The sequence below is a fragment of the Rhincodon typus genome, chromosome 7 (genome assembly GCF_021869965.1).
Source record: "Rhincodon typus isolate 14 chromosome 7, sRhiTyp1.1, whole genome shotgun sequence".
Taxonomy (NCBI): domain Eukaryota; kingdom Metazoa; phylum Chordata; class Chondrichthyes; order Orectolobiformes; family Rhincodontidae; genus Rhincodon; species Rhincodon typus.
In genome coordinates this window covers 5,293,350-5,311,280 of record NC_063338.1, presented here as the reverse complement: position 1 = coordinate 5,311,280, position 17,931 = coordinate 5,293,350, and the positions used below count along the sequence as shown (strand labels likewise).

The 17,931-nt window shown below is 42.3% G+C and overlaps 1 protein-coding gene across 1 annotated transcript in view; it reads right to left on the bottom strand.

Annotated features, from left to right (window-relative positions):
• Positions 1 to 250: 250 nt before the first annotated feature.
• bmpr2b (bone morphogenetic protein receptor, type II b (serine/threonine kinase)) overlaps positions 251 to 17,931 on the bottom strand; it is a 297,603-nt gene continuing 279,922 nt past the window's right edge. Inside the window, exons 10-13 of the mRNA XM_048598830.1 lie at positions 16,541 to 16,677; positions 13,419 to 13,603; positions 6,543 to 7,825; positions 251 to 5,270 (exon numbers count right to left, since the gene is read on the bottom strand). Of these exons, the coding sequence (XP_048454787.1) occupies positions 5,014 to 5,270; positions 6,543 to 7,825; positions 13,419 to 13,603; positions 16,541 to 16,677 (1,862 nt within the window). The 3' untranslated portion in view covers positions 251 to 5,013. The remainder of the gene's footprint in view (positions 5,271 to 6,542; positions 7,826 to 13,418; positions 13,604 to 16,540; positions 16,678 to 17,931) is intronic.

Sequence of the window (17,931 nt, the reverse complement as noted above, 5' to 3'; positions counted from 1 at the left end):
GGCAGGTCCCCATCATGCCAGTGTGCTGCATCAACGGATCCAGAACATTCACAAGAGCATAGTTCGCACATTGGTATTGTGCTCTCATTTGCAACAAGTTCAAGACTTGCCGTAGGACCCTTAAGCATCAGCTAACAAAGACAGTTTTCCAGAAAAGAATATACTTTCTTCAAAGGAGTCTAAGTTGTTTGTGTTTCTAGATTATTAATAGGAGAGAGGCAAAAATGAAATAAACCCACAAACAAGATGGTTGGCTTTGTCATGAATATACTCTTTAATATGCAGGATTTTACAGCCAGCTAGTCACCTCAATTAAGTCAGAAAGCTATACCAGTAAACTCTGTTCTCCTCTGATTATTGGAACTCCAGGTTACCAAAGCATTTACTTACAGCACTTATAGAAAACAGGTTGTGGTTTACAGTTGCCCATAGTGCCAGCTGACTTTTTAAAAATTAATTCTGAAGACAACAGTAGTTTGAACAGCTTCATTCAGACACATTCAATATTACAATAACCATGCATTACAAACTTTACAAAACACACACCCCATCTGCCCGATCAATATTTATCCAAGAGTGGACGATGATGTCAAAACATTTAGTTTTGAATTATTAGATGACACAGGCTGATGCATCATTAAACATTACTGGAGGTGACATTCCAAGGCTGTGATTTAAATTCTGAGAGGAATGTCTGTGAGAAAAGTTACAATTTGCAAAGTTCACTTTGAGTCACTGGGCAGTGGCACAGAGTGCTCTGATATGCACAACCAGTAATGGGGATGGAAACAAAAAAAATCAATTTCAATAACATTATAAAATGCCTTCAACTTTTATAGCACCTCAATGTAATAACTGAAAATGCTCTTATAATGATGTGTTATGTTAGAGAGTAATTAACACATTTATATACTTAAAAAGCAAGGATTGTGAAGTAGTTGATGGCCCTGGGGTCATAGTCTCAAAGCTTCAATGATGGGACTGGGATTTAGCTATTAATCAATATTACAATCCAATTAATTTAATAAAGTTACCTGATATAATATGTCTTTGCACTATTTCCCCAACACTTGCACACTGCCTCCGGTATATACTGGGATGGAACAGAAAGACAGCGCCACAGGAAGTATTTCCAGGACTTACTTAAAATGAATTTACTCCCCAAATCTAACACATATCCTCCACTAAGATAACAAGGTGTAAAGCTGGATGAACACAGCAGGCGAAGCAGCATCATAGGAGCAGGAAGGCTGACATTTCGGGCCTGGACCCTTCATCCCGAAATGTCAGCCTTTCTGCTCCTATGATGCTGCTTGGCCTGCTGTGTTCATCCAGCTCTACACCTTGTTATCTCAGATTTTCCAGCATCTGCAGTTCCTACTATCTCTCATATCCTCCACTACCTACTCTAATCAAAAATATTCCCTGTCCCTAACACGTTCCAAATTGTCTCTCCTTCCTTTACTGAAAACACTAACAACACTTGCTGAGGTACAATTCCACAAGCACTGTTCACCATCCAGTAGTACACCAAAGGTTATCATGCCCCCACCCCACTCACAACACACATAGTTTGTACAGTGAATATTGGTGAAGTGTTTGACTGCAAGGCCATCGACGCATAGGGCCAGCTCTGTTTTCACATCTGAATGCATTCCAACTGAGAGTCAAATCCTGCAGCCCCGATTGAATCTTGGCAACAGGAACACAGTCATCATTTGGTAAACTATCAGAGGTATTGCCTTCTAGCTAATCCTGTTCACTTCTCTAACTAGTGCAATTGCTGCTCTGCATACTAATTAAATGTAGTAAAGGACAGGCTTGAATTTTAATCCTTAAATCCATTAAACATCACTTTGATGCAGAACCTGACAAATGACAATGGTTATAAAGCTATCTGCACCAACCGAACATCTTAGTGTTTTAAATAACAGGGATTTCTGCTGTGATTGAGAATTAAACTTTACTATTAAAAGGATAATCTGCTCCCTCCTCCCATCACCCCCATCCAACGAAGGTCATCAAAAATGGGACAAGCAATGTTTGGATTGAGCTCAACCTGAACGAACTGGCATATTCTGCAGAAAGATATCTACACAGCAGTCTGTCAGTAGTGACATGAGACCCTCCTGCCACTGGTGAAGGGTCACAATTCAAAACATTCTCCTGTCTTTTTCCTTGACTGGCAACAGATCTGGTGTTTTCTATTTAGATTTCAGATTTTCAGGATTTGTTACATTGGAAGGCTTCTCAGGGGATTCTAACTGCAATCACATACAATCAACAGAGTTGCTATGGCAGATAGTTTGGAATACCTGGCTTAACACTCTAGGGTCAGGTTTTCAATTTGTCAATCCTGTCCAAAAGGCCCATCACCAAGGGTATCAGTAAAAAAGCCCTTTAATATGGGCCTCTGCTAAGTTTCATCATGGGTAATAATCCAAGCCAGTAACAACTCCCACCCACCTAACCAATGGCACATTTCTCTCCTTAACTCACCCCGCTACTAGCCCACATCACACAGAGAATGTGAATTGAAGAAATTCCTCCAAGGAATGCTTGGCATAACTGTACATAATACAGGGTTTAGTCTTTCTCCGTTGTTGCCCTCCTATCCTAACTGTAGGGGCTAGCCAACATTTGTTGTCGCAATCTAGGGAACATACTTTGCATACCAGGAACGAGTGCTACTTCTCCAAGGAGTCCATCAACAACGAGCTAAGTCTGATATTAAGGGATCATAGTTGAGAGGGGAATTCAATCATAGCATCCAAACTGCTGCATCATCTGAGATCAGACAGCAAGTTCAAACTTGGAGATTAAATCTGGCCCTGCAGGGTCTGAATGGCTCTGTGCACAAACCGAATGACTTTCTGTCAGGTAATCACAGTTGACATCTGTACATGTAAGTCATACTCAGCTGAATCATTGAGATCACTTATTTTAATTCACAACAGTTTGATACTGGTACAGTTAATGTATTCCAAGCCTTCATAATAGAAGTTGCAAATCCATGCATGATTCAGGGCAATATTTTAAACTAATCTATAATTTATATTCAGCCCTATCTGACTGAGGGAATGAGATATCTGTCCTGCTAATAGGCTCCACTAGAATCAAACTGTTAACAAATGTGCAGGCTATTCTGCAGCCTATATAATACTAATCCAATTCTGAGAAAAAAGCTTTGAAATGGATGCAAGTGTTTCACTCTAACCCATAATCCACAATTTTATCAACTCCCCTCTCCATGTCCCAGTCCATCAATGATGCAGCAAGTCCAAATGGTCAGTGATATTCTAAACTAGATCTGGAGAAGCCACAGCACCAATACTTAAAGCAAGCAATCAAATCAGTGCAGCAAACTTCAAACTGAGATCTCAAAGCAAGAATCCCTTCTTGCTTCCCTCTGTTTTGTAAAACCAAAGGTATGGGATGTAGTGTGGGCTGTAGCTCAGCAGAACTGAGAGCAGCAAGTTCCCTATAAACTTTGATCTTGAATTAGGCCAGCTGAATGTCACCATCTTTTAAAAACATCTTTTATGAACTCAGTGAACTTTTCAAGACAAGGACTGAGTGCTGTAGAAAGGAACATTTTCCACCGGGCACGCAAAGTCAGGACTAAATGCTCATAAGGCCCACAAAGGTATGGGATAAACACATTAAACATATCTCTACACTGACCTATCTAGTGCTCCAAGGCAGGCACAGTATGCCTTAGAAATAGACAATACCTTAACCTACTCTCCTCATGTCTCTGTTCTAATTACATGACACAGTTGCAACATGCCCCTACTACAACAGAGACATTTTCTGTGTTCCACATCAGTCACAATACGGCCCTTTGTGTGAGGTTTTAAGTTTAGTGTCAATTAGGGACAACTTTGTACAGTGAGACCAAGACAACTATGAATTGTATTGAAAGAGTCTGACTTCTTGGGAAAATGAGAAGAGGAGATCCAGAACTGGATTTGTTCCCATGCTCCAGAGAAGAAAAGCTAGTGCCTAACTTAGCACATCATCCAGTTTGCCAGATCAAGCCTCTCAACAATGCATGAGAAGATGGTGCAAAATAAATGGTGCAAAAAAAATGGTGCTGAGGGAATGTATCCAGCGCTAAAGCTTCAAAAGAGATGTAGCACCAGTATCAAACACAATTTTAGTACAGGGTTTTATGGGCTTGTTTTGAGTTGAAGTGCGTGGCCCATTAACATTACCCGTGTACTGATGGGTCAGATACCTGATGGCTGAAAGGGTAATGGGAATTTTTACAGAGAAGGAAGGGAGATATGTGTCACTATTTTCCCACATTTGGGGACCATGCGCGCCGTACCAGCAAAGGTTTCCAGCAGAAATGGGGATTAGGAGAAGGAGAGCGAAGAGAAACAAGATCACCACCAGCGCATGCACTACTAGCAACCTTTAGTGATATACAGAGACGCAACTTTTAAATAATAATTGTCTTTTTTCAAAAGCATTACTAAGCTAAGCCTATTGCACATTCCAACAATCATTTTTTATAAAAAGGGGGTAGTGTACGTTTCATAATCCAGTAACAGAATCAGAATAGCTGCGGAAATGGTATCAAAGGAAAGACAAAAGAAAACAACAAGTTTGCCACATTGTTCAACATTAGTTAAATGTGCCTTGAGGAACCACTTGTATACTCTCAGCAAGAGGGGCAGCTGATCACTAATGAGCATTGACCAAGTCATGTGCTGCTTATTTTACCGAAACGCCTGTAAAACACAGTGTTTGCCTCTGGCTAGGCATCACTTAAAGATTAACTCTTTTCCTTTTTGAAAAAAAAGTGCGACAAAAGGCAAAATAACAAACAAAAAAAAGCTCCCAAATATTAGATATTTTAAGCTTCTGCTGCATAGCTGATCTCTAAAGCAAGTCTTGATTGGTGAAAGAGCAGTCGGATGGGGAGTTCAAGGGTGGAATAGTTGTCCCTTCAGATTTGTGTCTTCTCTCTTTCTCATTACTAAGTATAAAGTAAAAGTCAAAGATTCACAGGCAGTTCACTCCTGTTTCTCTGCTGACTGTTGCTGTGGCAGTGACCCTACTGCCACCCTCAACGAGGTAAACGGTGGTGCTGGATTTTGAGCGCCCTACTGCACTACTGTTGTTGTTGACTTCACCATCAATGGGTTCTGTTGAAATGACCCATGTAGAAGGCCGCCATCTCTTTAGGGAGTACGGGGTTTTAACTCGCTTTTTGATCTTGTCTCCAGAGGAAGCTTGCTTATTCTCCCGTGTTGTCTCACCTGGATGGGTTTGGTCAGGGGAAAAAAATAAAACAATATGTCACTTCAATAAAGATCACTATACTGTGCTGAGGTGCCTCACAATCACTGCAGCCTCTTTTGTGTTGTTTTCAAATCTTCAAATTTTTTTTATCAGTTGTGCTGCAAGTTGGTGTGTTTATAGCACTGTCTACAGATGGTTTGGGATTTGGAGCTATGTTGTGACTTTTAGCAGCTTCAATGGACCTATTTTTGGAAAGTAACTGCTTGGTTACGCCGCGTAGAGCATTGGCTGAATCAGGCAAATAGAAACATGAGAGATTTCTTGTAAGTGTCTGGGCCTGGGTAAAAAAAAACAGTATGAAGAGACTGGCTATCTTTTCACTTCTTTGACAACAATTTAGCTAAAGGTGACAAACGAACTGTGACAGAGGCATGCACCATTACAAACGAAGACTGTTTACAAATAAAGGCATGATTTTCCCACTCCTTGCCTGAAGGCACTGACCTGTTGTTGGAGTACAACTCCATGATCATTTTCACAAGTAAGACTAGACAGACCAATGTTTCCCAAACATCTTCCTAGTGATTTCATTTTGAAGCTCAGGAATTGTCGTAACCCCTCATTGAGAATAACAAGAGGTGTTTGGGAACGGGAGTGGGAGCTGTGAGAGCGGGGACCTGAATGGACCTAGAAACAAAGTTTTATTCCAAAGGGCCTGAACTCAGAATGTCGATATGCCTATTAGGGCCTTTGAAATAATACTTCACTTTTAGGTCTGTTCAGATCCATTCAGTCGGTCAGTTTTGGTTGCGCTCATGAGCAGGGGAATGCTCCCTTGAGGGGTAACTTTTTCACGCAGTGGGTGGTGTGTAGATGGAACAATCTGCCAGAGGAAGTGGTGGAGGCAGGTACAATTACTTAAAAGGCATCTGAATGTGTATATGAATAAGAAGAGTTAATACGGATATGGGCCAAATGCTGGCAAATGGGAATAGATCAGATTGGGTGTTTGATTGACACGGATGAGTTGGACCAAAGGGCCTGTTTCTGTGCTGTTTGACTTTATAGTCTCGAGTATGGGAGTCTTTTGAGTATCAATAGCCAACTCAAAATTCGATATTTGTCATGGACAAGTTTGCTTTTGGCTGGATTGAGCATTTACACGTTCAGTTCTACGAGTAGATAACAATCACAACCATGAGTCCTCCCCCTCCAATTTGAGAAACTCAAGAATTACTCAGACTGGCAGCAGTTAACTCCACACAAACAAGGAATCCCCTCCTACTTACATTGTATACTACAGCTGTCCAAAACATTGGCTGATGAAAGATCAAGCGAGGTCGGCCGCTCAGCTCTCCTCCCTTGCCGCCGTGCTACTGGTGCCATTGGGTGAGCCTGGCCATCGGTCAGTGCTCCCTCTGCCACAGTGCACTGATTGCTGTTGTTATTGTTGGAGTTTGTCCTCCCCTGATCAAGTGGACGGTCTCTCCTGTCCATTAGTCGTTCGGCAATAATATCATCACGTGTGGCCTGTTGCTCCCTCCTCAGGAGTGGTTCGTGCTCGTCCGGGCTGGAGTTTATGTTCACTCTGTTGTCCTCACCACTAAACTGGGACTGGAGGATCTCGTGGCCCCGGAGACTTGATGCATTGGACATCTGAGGACCAGACACTGAGCCATTGACATACTGCTTGACCACTGGATGTGGATTCCCTGCATGGCATCTTCCGGCGATGCCATTCGCTGTCACAGTTACTACTTGGGGCTCACCTGCATTTATGGTGTTCATTTTTGCCACCCCAGTCTCCACCTGCTTGAGGTTGGACTTATGCTTACCGCTGAACTTCAGCCGTGATTCCTTTGCCACATTTTTGGTGTTGAGTGGGAGGCTAGTAGGTCTCTTGGGGATGTTCTGTTGTTTGGGTAGGGGATATATTTGAGTGGCTGGGATGTCAGGGATCAAGCACACCTGACTGGTGCTCGGCTGGGAGAAATCCTGGTGCCCGGTTACTTCAGCTGCCAGCTTTATTAGAGGGTACAATAAACTGGGGTTGCTTCCACTGAGAGGATCTGGCCCACTAAACTGCTTCAGGGAGTGCTCCATCAAGTTTTCATCTGAGCTCTCCTTGAGGTTCTTGTCCACCTCCTTAGGATCTAGCTTGTTGGTCTCAAGGTCTTCTTCAGTCAGTTGCAGACACACTGGGGTGGGACCCAGGGGTGGTAGCAAATTTCCTGCCTGTGTGTTGGTGTCCTCAGAGTACTGTGTCTCTGATATGGTGGACATGGCAGTGCTGGGGGTGAGGCCTGCAGTGTTTGTGTTGGTGGTTGTTGCTGACAAACTAGTGACACTAGTTTCTGGGCTAGGGATACGAGCCTGAGCCTGCTGCCTTTCATAGTTGATGGAATTACGGTTCTTCTCACTGGTGGTCGATGGGGTTCCAGATGTGGAGTTGTCCGTGGAGATGTTTTTCACCATCCCTTCGGAATGGTGAAGGGAGTCTTCAATGTACGAGGAAGAGGAATAATCGGGGTAGGGTCCCATCTTTGGCACTCGCCGACTGTGTGAAAGGTTTCTGCAATATGAAAGCCCAAATGTCAAATAGCACAATACTGGTAAACAGAACAAAGCGGGTGCAGGAGCTGTCCAGGACGTGGAGATAAAGGGGATACAGTGGGAAATATTAGTGCAAGGAGACAACTGAGGAGAGGACACTATTAGAACATCCAGTTTAGAGATAGCAAAGACATAAATGAATTCTTTAGCAGCAGAGGAGCTGAATTGGTTCTAGAGATGAGCAATGTTGGGGAGGGGAAGTAGGCAAACTTTCTTCTGAAAAGTGTGGGCACTGGAAATGCCCACCTCAGAATCAAATGGATGCCAAAACTGCAAACAATGTGGTTCAGCCTGAGACAATAACTGGGAGATGATGGCAGGCAATGATACTGATGGTTTGTTCCAACATTGATGCTGGGAATTGAAAGCACTTAAATGATCAAAACCATTGTCTAACTACTGTATGATTTGCATCCTCCAAGTCTGAATACCAGTAAGCAGGTTGACAGCACAGAGACATTGAGGGGTCAAAAGCAACAGCAACGAATTAGAATTACAGGCTGTCTGTACGTGAAAGCTGACTTTACACCTCGTGATGTTATTGCTAAGCAACAGCACATAGATAAGGAAAGAAGGGGGTTAAGGACGGTCCTTAGGGGATTTCAGAGGTGAAAAATCAACACTGGGAATATTCTGAGATAACAAGGTGTAGAGCTGGATGAACACAGCGGGCCAGGCAGCATCAGAGGAGCAGGAAAGCTGACGTTTTGGGCCTAGACCCTTCTTCAGAAAAATTCTGAATATTCTGGTCATTAATGGACAAGTAGGAGTTGAAGCAAGTTAAACAACAGTCCCACTGAGCTGAGCAATGGAGGAAAAGTGTTGAAGGAGGGTAGTGGGGATGACTGGTAATGCTGAGACCAAGGAGAAAAAAAAACATCAGTCAGGTTAGAGGACATTGTTTGTGATTTGACTAGAGATATTTCAGAAATGGAGACATAACAGAAGAGATCTAGATTTGAAGTCACAGGAGGTCAAGGAGGCAGGGATCAAGCTGGTAAAGGTGAGTGTAGGTAGGCAGTGGTGGGGATTGGTCAGTGAGGTGGGAGGAGCGGATAGGTGGGAGAGAAGATGGACAGGTCAATGAGGCAGGGATGAGCGGGGTGCTGGTCTTGGGATGAGGTCAGGGGTGGGGAGATTTTGAAGCTAAAGTCCACATAAGACCATTGGGTTGTAGGCTTCCAAGGTGGAATATGAGGTGCTGTTCCTCCAGTTTTCGGGTGGCATCGTTGTGACACTGGAGGAGGCTCAGGATGGACATGTCGTCCAGGGAGTGGGAGGGGGAGTTGAAGTGGTTCGCGACTAGGAGGTGTTGTTGTTGGTCGCAAACTGAGCATAGGTGTTCTATAAAGTGGCCTCTGAGCCTCCGCTTGGTCTCACCAATGTAGAGGAGGCCACATCGGGAACAACAGATTCAATAGACCACATTAGTGGACGTGCAGGTGAACATCTGTTTGATGTGGAAGGTTTTTATAGGGCCTGGGATGGAGTTGAGGCGGGTGGTGTAGGGGTAGGTGTAGCACCTCCTGTGGTTGCAGGGAAAGGTGCCGGGGGTGGTGGGGCTATTGGAAAGTGTGGAGCGGACGAGGGAGTCGTGGAGACAGCAGTCCCTCCGGAAGGCAGATAAGGGTGGGGAGGGAAATATATCCTTCGTAACAGGGTCAGATTGCAGGCGGCGGAAGTGGCGGAGAATGATGCGTTGAATCCGGAGGTTGATGGGGTGATATGTGAGGCCAAGGGGAATTCTGTCTTTGTTTTTATTGCGGGGGAGGGGGTGTGAGGGCTGAGGTGCAGGAGACGCAAGAGATGCGGTCAAGCGCGTTTTCAACCACTGAGGGGGAGGATTTGCGGTCCTTGAAATATGAGGACTTCTGGGATGTTCGGGAGTAGAACACTTCATTTTGGGATCAGGTGCGGCAGAGGCAGAGGAATTGTGAGTAGGGGATTGCATTCTTGCAGGAAGTTGGGTGAGAGTAGTCCAGGTAGCTGTGGGAGTCAGTGGGCTTAAAATAGATATCAGTTTCGAGGTGGTCACCAAAGATGGAGACAGAGAGGTCCAGGAAGGAGAGAGAGGTATCAGAAATGGTCCAGGTGAACTTGAGGTTAGGGTGGAAGGTGTTCGTAAAGTTGATGAACTGTTCGAGCTCCTCGTGGGAGCACGATGCGGCGCCGCCAATACAATCATCGATATAGCGGAGGAAGAGGTGCGGCATAGTGCCAGTATAGCTGTGGAAAAGGGACTGTTCCACGTATCCTACAAAAAGGCAGGAATAGCTTGGTCCCGCGTGGATACCCATGGCCACCCCCTTAGTCTGTAGGAAGTGGGAAACGTCAGCTTTCCTGCTGCTCTGATGCTGCCTGGCCTGTTGTGTTCCTCCAGCTTCACACAGTGTTATCTCAGACCCCAGCATCAGCAGTTCTTACTATTTCTAATTAAAGAGGAATGTGAAATGTTAGATAATGAGAACAGAAGTACTGGAGAGTTGATCTGCTTGAAAGTGGATAAATGACCATGGAGAGATGAATGGTCTGTTAAAGAAAGCTAGGGATGAAACAGAGAATGTGTTGAGCATATTTTTCAATCCTCACGAGATACTGGTGAGATACCAGAGGATTGAAGGTCTGCAAATGTTGCACCATTATTCAAAATGAGGCAAAGCCAAATAATAACAGCTGGTCAGTCTGGCATCAGCGGTGGGAAATTCACTAACAGTAACAAGAGGTAGGATTAGCTGTTACCTGAAAGGTACACATTATATCAGGGATAGTCAGCATGTTTTGAGTTGGATGCAAAATTAGCTCAGTGACAGGAAATGGAGGGCAATGGTTGGAGCATTTTTTTGCAAATGGAAAGTATTTACCACTCATGCTCCACAGGGCTCAGTGTTGGGTTCCCTGCAGTTTCCCTGCATATGGATGATTTAGACTTAAATGTGAGAGGAAATTCGTTGACTATACAAATATTGGACAGGTAGTTGGTAGTGAAGAGGATGGCTGTGACTACTGCATGATATTAATGGTTTGGTTGTGTGGGTGCCAAAGTGGCAAATGAAATTCATCTGGAGAAATGCAAAGTTATAGATTTGGGGAGGGAAAACAAAACAACAGAATATACAGTAAATGTGAGTGTATTGAGAGGGGTTGAGGAAGTGAAAGACCTCGGAACGCATGTTCATAGGTCTCTGAGGGCGACAGGACAGGTCACTGAGGTGGTAAAGAAGGCACATGGGATGCTTTACTTCATTGGGCAAGATGTTGAATACACGCAGAGATGTGTTGCTGGAAGTATACAAGACACAGCTCAGGCCACAGGTGAAAGTTTGTGTACAAGTCTGGTTACCAGCTTAAAGATGCTCCAAAGAGCGTACAGGAAGGATTTACAAAAATGTTGCCTGGGCTTGAAATTGCAGCTATGAGCAAAGATTGGATGGGCTAGGGTTACATAAGAACATAAGAGATAGAAGTAGGAATAGTCCATTCAGCCCCTCAAGTCAGCTCAATACCATTCAACAAGATCAAGGCCAATTTGCCCCAGACCTCGACACCCTTCTCATGCTAGCTCAGCATAGCCGTCAATGCCCTAGTATTTAATCTAGCCTTCACAACTCTCTGGGGTAGAGAATTTCAGACAATCATTACACCTGGGAGAAAAAATACCTTCCCACCTCAGTTTTAAAGGAGTGTCCCCTTATTCTGTAATTATGTGCCCTAAATTCAGATTTCCCCCTTTAATGGAAACATCTTCCCAACAGCTACCCTGTCAAGGCCCCTCAGAATCTTGTACGTTTAAGTAAGACCATCCCTCATTCTTCTAAATTCTAATGAATAAAGGCCTAACCTGTTTAGTTGTTCTTACTAAGTCAACTCTCTCAACAGAGGTTTCTGCCTAGTGAATCTTTTAAAATGCCTGCAATGCCAATATGTCCTTTCCTGAAAACTGTACATAGTACTCTACATGCGGCCTCACCAACACCCTGTACAGTTGTAATAAGACTTCCCTGTTCTTAAACACCAACCTTCTAGGAATAAATATCAAAATTCCATTTACCTTTCTAATTATGTTTTGTACCTATATGAAAACCTGTGTGTTTCATGTGCAAGAATATCCAAATCCCTTTACACCATACTTCTTTGGAGTCTCTCTCCATTTAAATAGTCATCCACCTTTGATTCTTTCTACCATAAAGTGTATGACCTCACACTTTCCTACATTAAACTTCATCTGCCAATTTTTTATAGAAGACCCATTAATCCTGAATCTCAGTCCTGAACCTGGTCTGCAGCCTTGCAGGTTCCAGGACTTCAGATGTAGAATTAAGTTCCTTTTCAATAAGTCGAGGGTGTCCACCTCACCCCTTAAACTGCATAGTGAATTCCAGACACCTCCACCCCCAATCCTTTGGGGGAAAGGGTTTCTCTTCATGTCCCCTTCTAATCCTTTTAACCAGTCACCTCAAAACTGGGTCCCCTGGTAACTGAGCTTTCCATTAGGGTAAACAGGAATTCCCTGATCCCTGTATCCTTATTATTGCATTTTGTACATCTCAATTAGATCATCCTCCAGACTTCGCTGCTCTGAGGAAAACAACCCATAGATCATGATATTGAATCAGTTTGGGTGGAAATAATAAATGACAAGGGAATGAAGTCACAGGTGGGAATTGTCTATAGGGCCCTAAAAGTTGCCTCACTATAGGACAAAACATAAATTGGCAAATAATGGAGGTATGTATGAAGAGCACTACAGTTGTCATGGGTGATTTTAATCTGTATATTAACTGGACAAATCAGATGTCAAGAGTAACATGAAAGTTGAATTTATAGAGTGCATCAGGGATTGAGTCTTAGAGCAGTATGTTGCAGAATCTTACTGGAAACAGGCTATTTTGGATCTAGTTATGTGTAATGAAGTAGGATTAATAAGAGATCTTATAGTTCAGGATCTTCTAGTGGGTGGTAATCACAACATAGTAGAATTTCAAATTATATTTTAGGGAGAGCAACTCGGATTTCAAACCAGTGTACTCAATTACAGAGTACAAAGAGAGAGTTGTCTAAAGTGGCTGGGAAAATAGGTGAAAAGGAACCTGAATGATTTGTCTCAATCACAGTAATAAAAATGTTTATGAGCATCTTGTACTTGTTGTTGGAGTTAATGGGGGCAGGGAGAGGGGGTTAGAAGAGGAGGTATGCGTACATTGAGGGTGTTGCTTCTAAGGAGAAAAGAGTAGGAACCTCAACAGCCCCTCAGATAAATCTAAGAGGAGTATGGAACATAGCTGTAAGCTTACCCAAGTATGGAATAGCAAGACGGATGAAGCAAGGTAGAGGAGTAGCGATAGACTTGAGTTAAGGTTTGCAATGAAGAGGCGCCCCAGAGGGGAAAGAAATGGTGTAGCAATAAAGGGAGAAGAAGGAATGATCTAAGCCAAGAACACAAAGAAAGAAAATGAAGATCAAAATAATGTGCTCAGATCCAAAGCAGTAGCCAAAATGGACTGAAGGAAATCCAACTTTGATAGCCATGTTTTACCTTGACATTTGGCACTTACCGTTCGTTCTGCATAGCTGTTGTAGTAAATTGTGACATTGGATTGACCGTGGGACTCACGGACTTGTTTCGATCCCACATAACCATGAGTTCCGCCATCCTTTCTTCTGCACACTGAGCTGTGAGCCGAGCCTCTGCATCTTGGTCCCAGCAATCATCCATCGTTTCCTTCAGTGATCGAACAGCCTGTCAAACAGGCAAATTATTCTCGTTTTTTTCAACTCTGGTGCATTTCATAAAATAACTGCTTCCTCCATTCCTGCATGATGATGATGATTCATACGAAGATAGATCCAAGCAGGCAGGCTGAAAATAAAAGGGGCTGTACTGGCACAATAATAGTGCCCCTTCCTCTGGGCTAAAAGTTCCAGGTTCAAGTCCAACCTGTCTCAGAGATGTGTCATAACATTTCTAAACAAGTTGATTAATTTTTAAAAAATGTTTATATTAAAATTATAAAGAAACACTTACAAACACAAATGGAGTGGAGCCAGGAGATATATACCAATAATCTTCCACTCTGATACACATAATTACCAAGAGGAATCATTGGTAACAAATGGAATGGCAATATTGGCTGATTTTCCTTCCACAGCTTAGGTCTATCTTAATGACCGCTGCCAAGGTAAAACCAGTAACCAGCTTGAGACTGTCTATAGGAATTTTGCATTTTCCAGGATTGAGTAAATTTTCATTCCATCAGGTGAGGGCTGGAACTGAACTCCGCTTCTGCAGCACTTAGCTCACTGTGCCATCCTCAATTTTACACTTAGGAAAGACATTCTAACAACTGTCAGATCAGAAAAGTGTAAAATATATGAAAAAATAAATGAAAATATATGGGTTGAAGTTAGAAATAAAAAAGGAATGATCACCTTGATGGGATTGTCCTTTAGACACCCCCATAGTGTGTCAGAGGTAAATTGAAGAACAAATATGTAGAGAGATCTCATATATATGTAAGAATTATGATGTTTTTATAGTAGGTGGTTTAATTTTCTAAACATTGACTGGGACTGCCATTGCGTTAAAGGTTTGAATGGTGAAGAATTTGTAAAATGTGTTCAAGAAAATTTTCTTTATCAATTTGTAAATGTTCTTACTAGTGAAGAAGCAAAACCTGACCTTCTCTTAGGCAATAAGGCAGGGCAAGTGACTGAAGTGATAGCAAGGGAACACTGGGTTTAGTGATCATAATTCTACTTATTTTAAAATAGTTATGGAAAAGGATAAGCCTTCCATAAAAAATGAAGTTTTTAATTGGAGTAAGGCAAATTTTAATGGTATGAAGTTTTTAATTCGACTAAGGTAAATTTTAATGAAAAGAGACAAGAACTTTCAAAAATTGATTGGAGTAGCCTGTTCACAAGTAAACGGATGCCCAACAAGTAGGAGACTTTCAAAAGTGTGATAATGAGAGTTCAGAGTCATTATGTTCCTGTTAGAGTGAAAGGTAAGGCTATCAGGATTAGAGAACAATGGATGAATAAAGATATTGAAGTTCTAGTCAAGAATAAAAAAAACGTATATTAGGTATGGACAACTGGGCTCAAATGAATCTCTTGAACATTATAAAGAGTGTAGGGGCATTCTTAAGAGGGAGATCAGGAAGACAAAGACAGGATATGAGACAGCCTTGGCAAATAAGGTTAAGGATAATCCAAAGAGATTCTACATGTACATTAAGAGAAAGAAAGCAACAAGAGGGAGAGTAGGGCCCCCTAAAGATCAAAGAGGTCATCTTTATGTTGAATTTCAGGAGATGGCAGAGATATTAAATGAATATTTTGCATCAGTTCTTACTGTGGAGGAAGAAATGGAGGCTAGAGAACTCGGAAATAAATATTGATGTTTTGAGAACAGTTCACATTACAGAAGAGGAAGCATTGAAAGTCTTAGAAAACATAAAGGTGGATAAATCTCCAGTACCCGATCTAGTGTTTCCCAAGATATTGTGGGAAGTTAGGGAAGAAATTGTGGGGCCTCCTGCAGAAATATTTGTATCATCTATAACTAAGGGTGAGGTGCTGGATGACTGGAGAATGGCTAATGTTGTATCATTGTTTAAGGAGGGATGTAAGGAGAAGCCTGGGAACTTACAGACCTATTAGTCTAACTTCGGTGGTGGGTAACTTTTGGATTTGATTCTGAAAGGTAGGATTTATATGCATTTGGTAAGGCCAGGAATGATTTAGGGACTGTCAGCATGGTTTTGTGCAAGGAAAATTGGTGGTACAGTGGACATTGAGAAAGGTTATCTAAGATTACAAAGGGATCTTGATTAATTGGGTCAATGGGCTGAGGAATGGCAGATAGATTTTCATTTGGATAAGAGTTAGGTCATTTTGGTAAAACAAACAAGGGCAGGACTTATACAAGTAAAGGTAGGGCCTTGGGTAGTGTTGCAGAACAGAGAGACTTAGGGGTTCAGGTACATAATTCTTTGAAGTTTGTGTCACATATAGATAGGGTGATTAAGAAGACATTTAGCACGCTTGCCTTCATTGTTCAGACCTTTGAGTATAAGAGTTGGGATGTTATGTTGAGGTTGTACAGGACATTGATGAGCCCTCTTCTGGAGTACTATGTGCAGCTCTGGTCGCCCTGTTATAGGAAGATTACTATTAAGCTGGAGAAGGTTCAGAAGAGATTTACCAGGATGTTGCCAGAAAAGGAGAGGCTGGATAAGCTGAGACTTTTTTCACTGGAGCTTAGCAGTTTGAGGGGTGACCTTTAAAGAGGTCTATAACATTATGAAGAGTATAGATAAGGTGAAGGGCAGGTATCTTTTCCCTCAGATGGGGGATTTGAAGACTAGGAGGCATATTTTTAAGGTGAGAGGACAAAGACTTAAAAAAGACATTGGGGCAAAATTTTTTTTACACGGAGAGTGGTTTGTGTGTAGAATGAAATTCCATGGAAATGGTATATACAGGTACAGTTACAGCATTTAAAAGACATTTAGATAAATACTTAAATAAGAAATGTTTGGAAGGATATGGAACAACCGTAGGCAGGTGGGACTAGTTTAGTTTGGATTATGGTCAGCAATGGACTTGTTGGACTGAAGGGTCCATTTCCATGCTGTATGATTCTATGATTCTATAAATCCTGTTTGCTCACCAGGCTGTTCTCTTTCCAAGCTTCAGGAAATTTGGGTCGCTGCTTCTCCCTGGAGACCAAATGCTGCATATCCTCAAAAGTAGGATGGTTCCCCACCTCTGCCTGGAAAGCCATCTGGTAGTCAGGCACTGATTCTCCTGGTCATGTGGCAAATAAAATCATGTTAGAAGCACTGAAGAGCATCTCTCCTGGTGAGATAAGCAATAGAACATAATCCCACTTTCCCCATTATCATAGTTTCTGCATGATTCCTAATTGATTTTAATAGTTGTACTATAAAACACAAGTCATCTGTAGAAGTCAACAGTAAGTTTTAGAACAAAGTCATAAGGCCTATGTTTCTGAAAGACTACGATGGGTCTCTTAGTTGCAGCCCTAAGAGCCAGGAAACACAAGGATATCTGATCTACCACCAGTGCATCACAAGTGCAGAACTGACATACACATTTCTCAACCCTATACACACAAACACACACCGAACCACAGCCCAGTCCTACACACACCCAGATGACACATTGATTGGAAAATAAATAATGAAGACGACATAAGGAGATGGCAGATGGATATAGACAGCTTGAGTCCGTGGGCAAAAATGTGGCAGGAGTACATTGTAAGAAAATGTGAACTTAAAGTTTACAAGATCCCAATTAAAATAATTGCATCTTGTAGCACAGTGGTAGCATATCTACCCCTGGGGTAGAAGTTTTGAGTGTTTTTCCTTGATATATATTAGTGACTTAGCACTTGATGTACAGGGCACAATTTCAAAATTTGCAGATGATATGAAAATTGGAAGCATTATGAACAGAGAACAAGCTAGTTTAGAACTTCAAAGGATGTGGACAAGTTATGGAATGGGCAGACAGGTGACAGATAAAATTCAATGTTGACAAATGTGAAAGTATGCATTTTGATAAACAGAAGTTGATAAGACAGTATAAAATAATGGAGGCATCATTCCAAAGGCAGTGCAGAAGCAAAGCAATATTAGTGCATATGTGCACAAATCATTAAAGGAGGCAGAAAATCTTGACAGCCCAGTTAATAAAGCATACATCAGCCTGGATTTTATTAGTAGTGGCATACAGTTCAAGAGAAAGGAGGTTATGTTAGACTTTCATAAGGCACTGTTCTGGCATAAACTGGAATATTGGGCAATTTTGGGCATCACACTTTTGAGAGGATGTAAACACTTTGAAGAGTGTGCTCAAAAGATTCACAACAGTAGTTCCAGGGATAAAGAACTTCAATTATGATGAAAAACTGGAGAAATTAGAACTGAGATAACACGGTGTAGAGCTGGATGAACACAGCAGGCCAAGCAGCATCAGAGGAGCAGGAAAGCTGACGTTTCGGGTCAAGACCCCTCTTCAGAAAAGGGTCTCGACCCG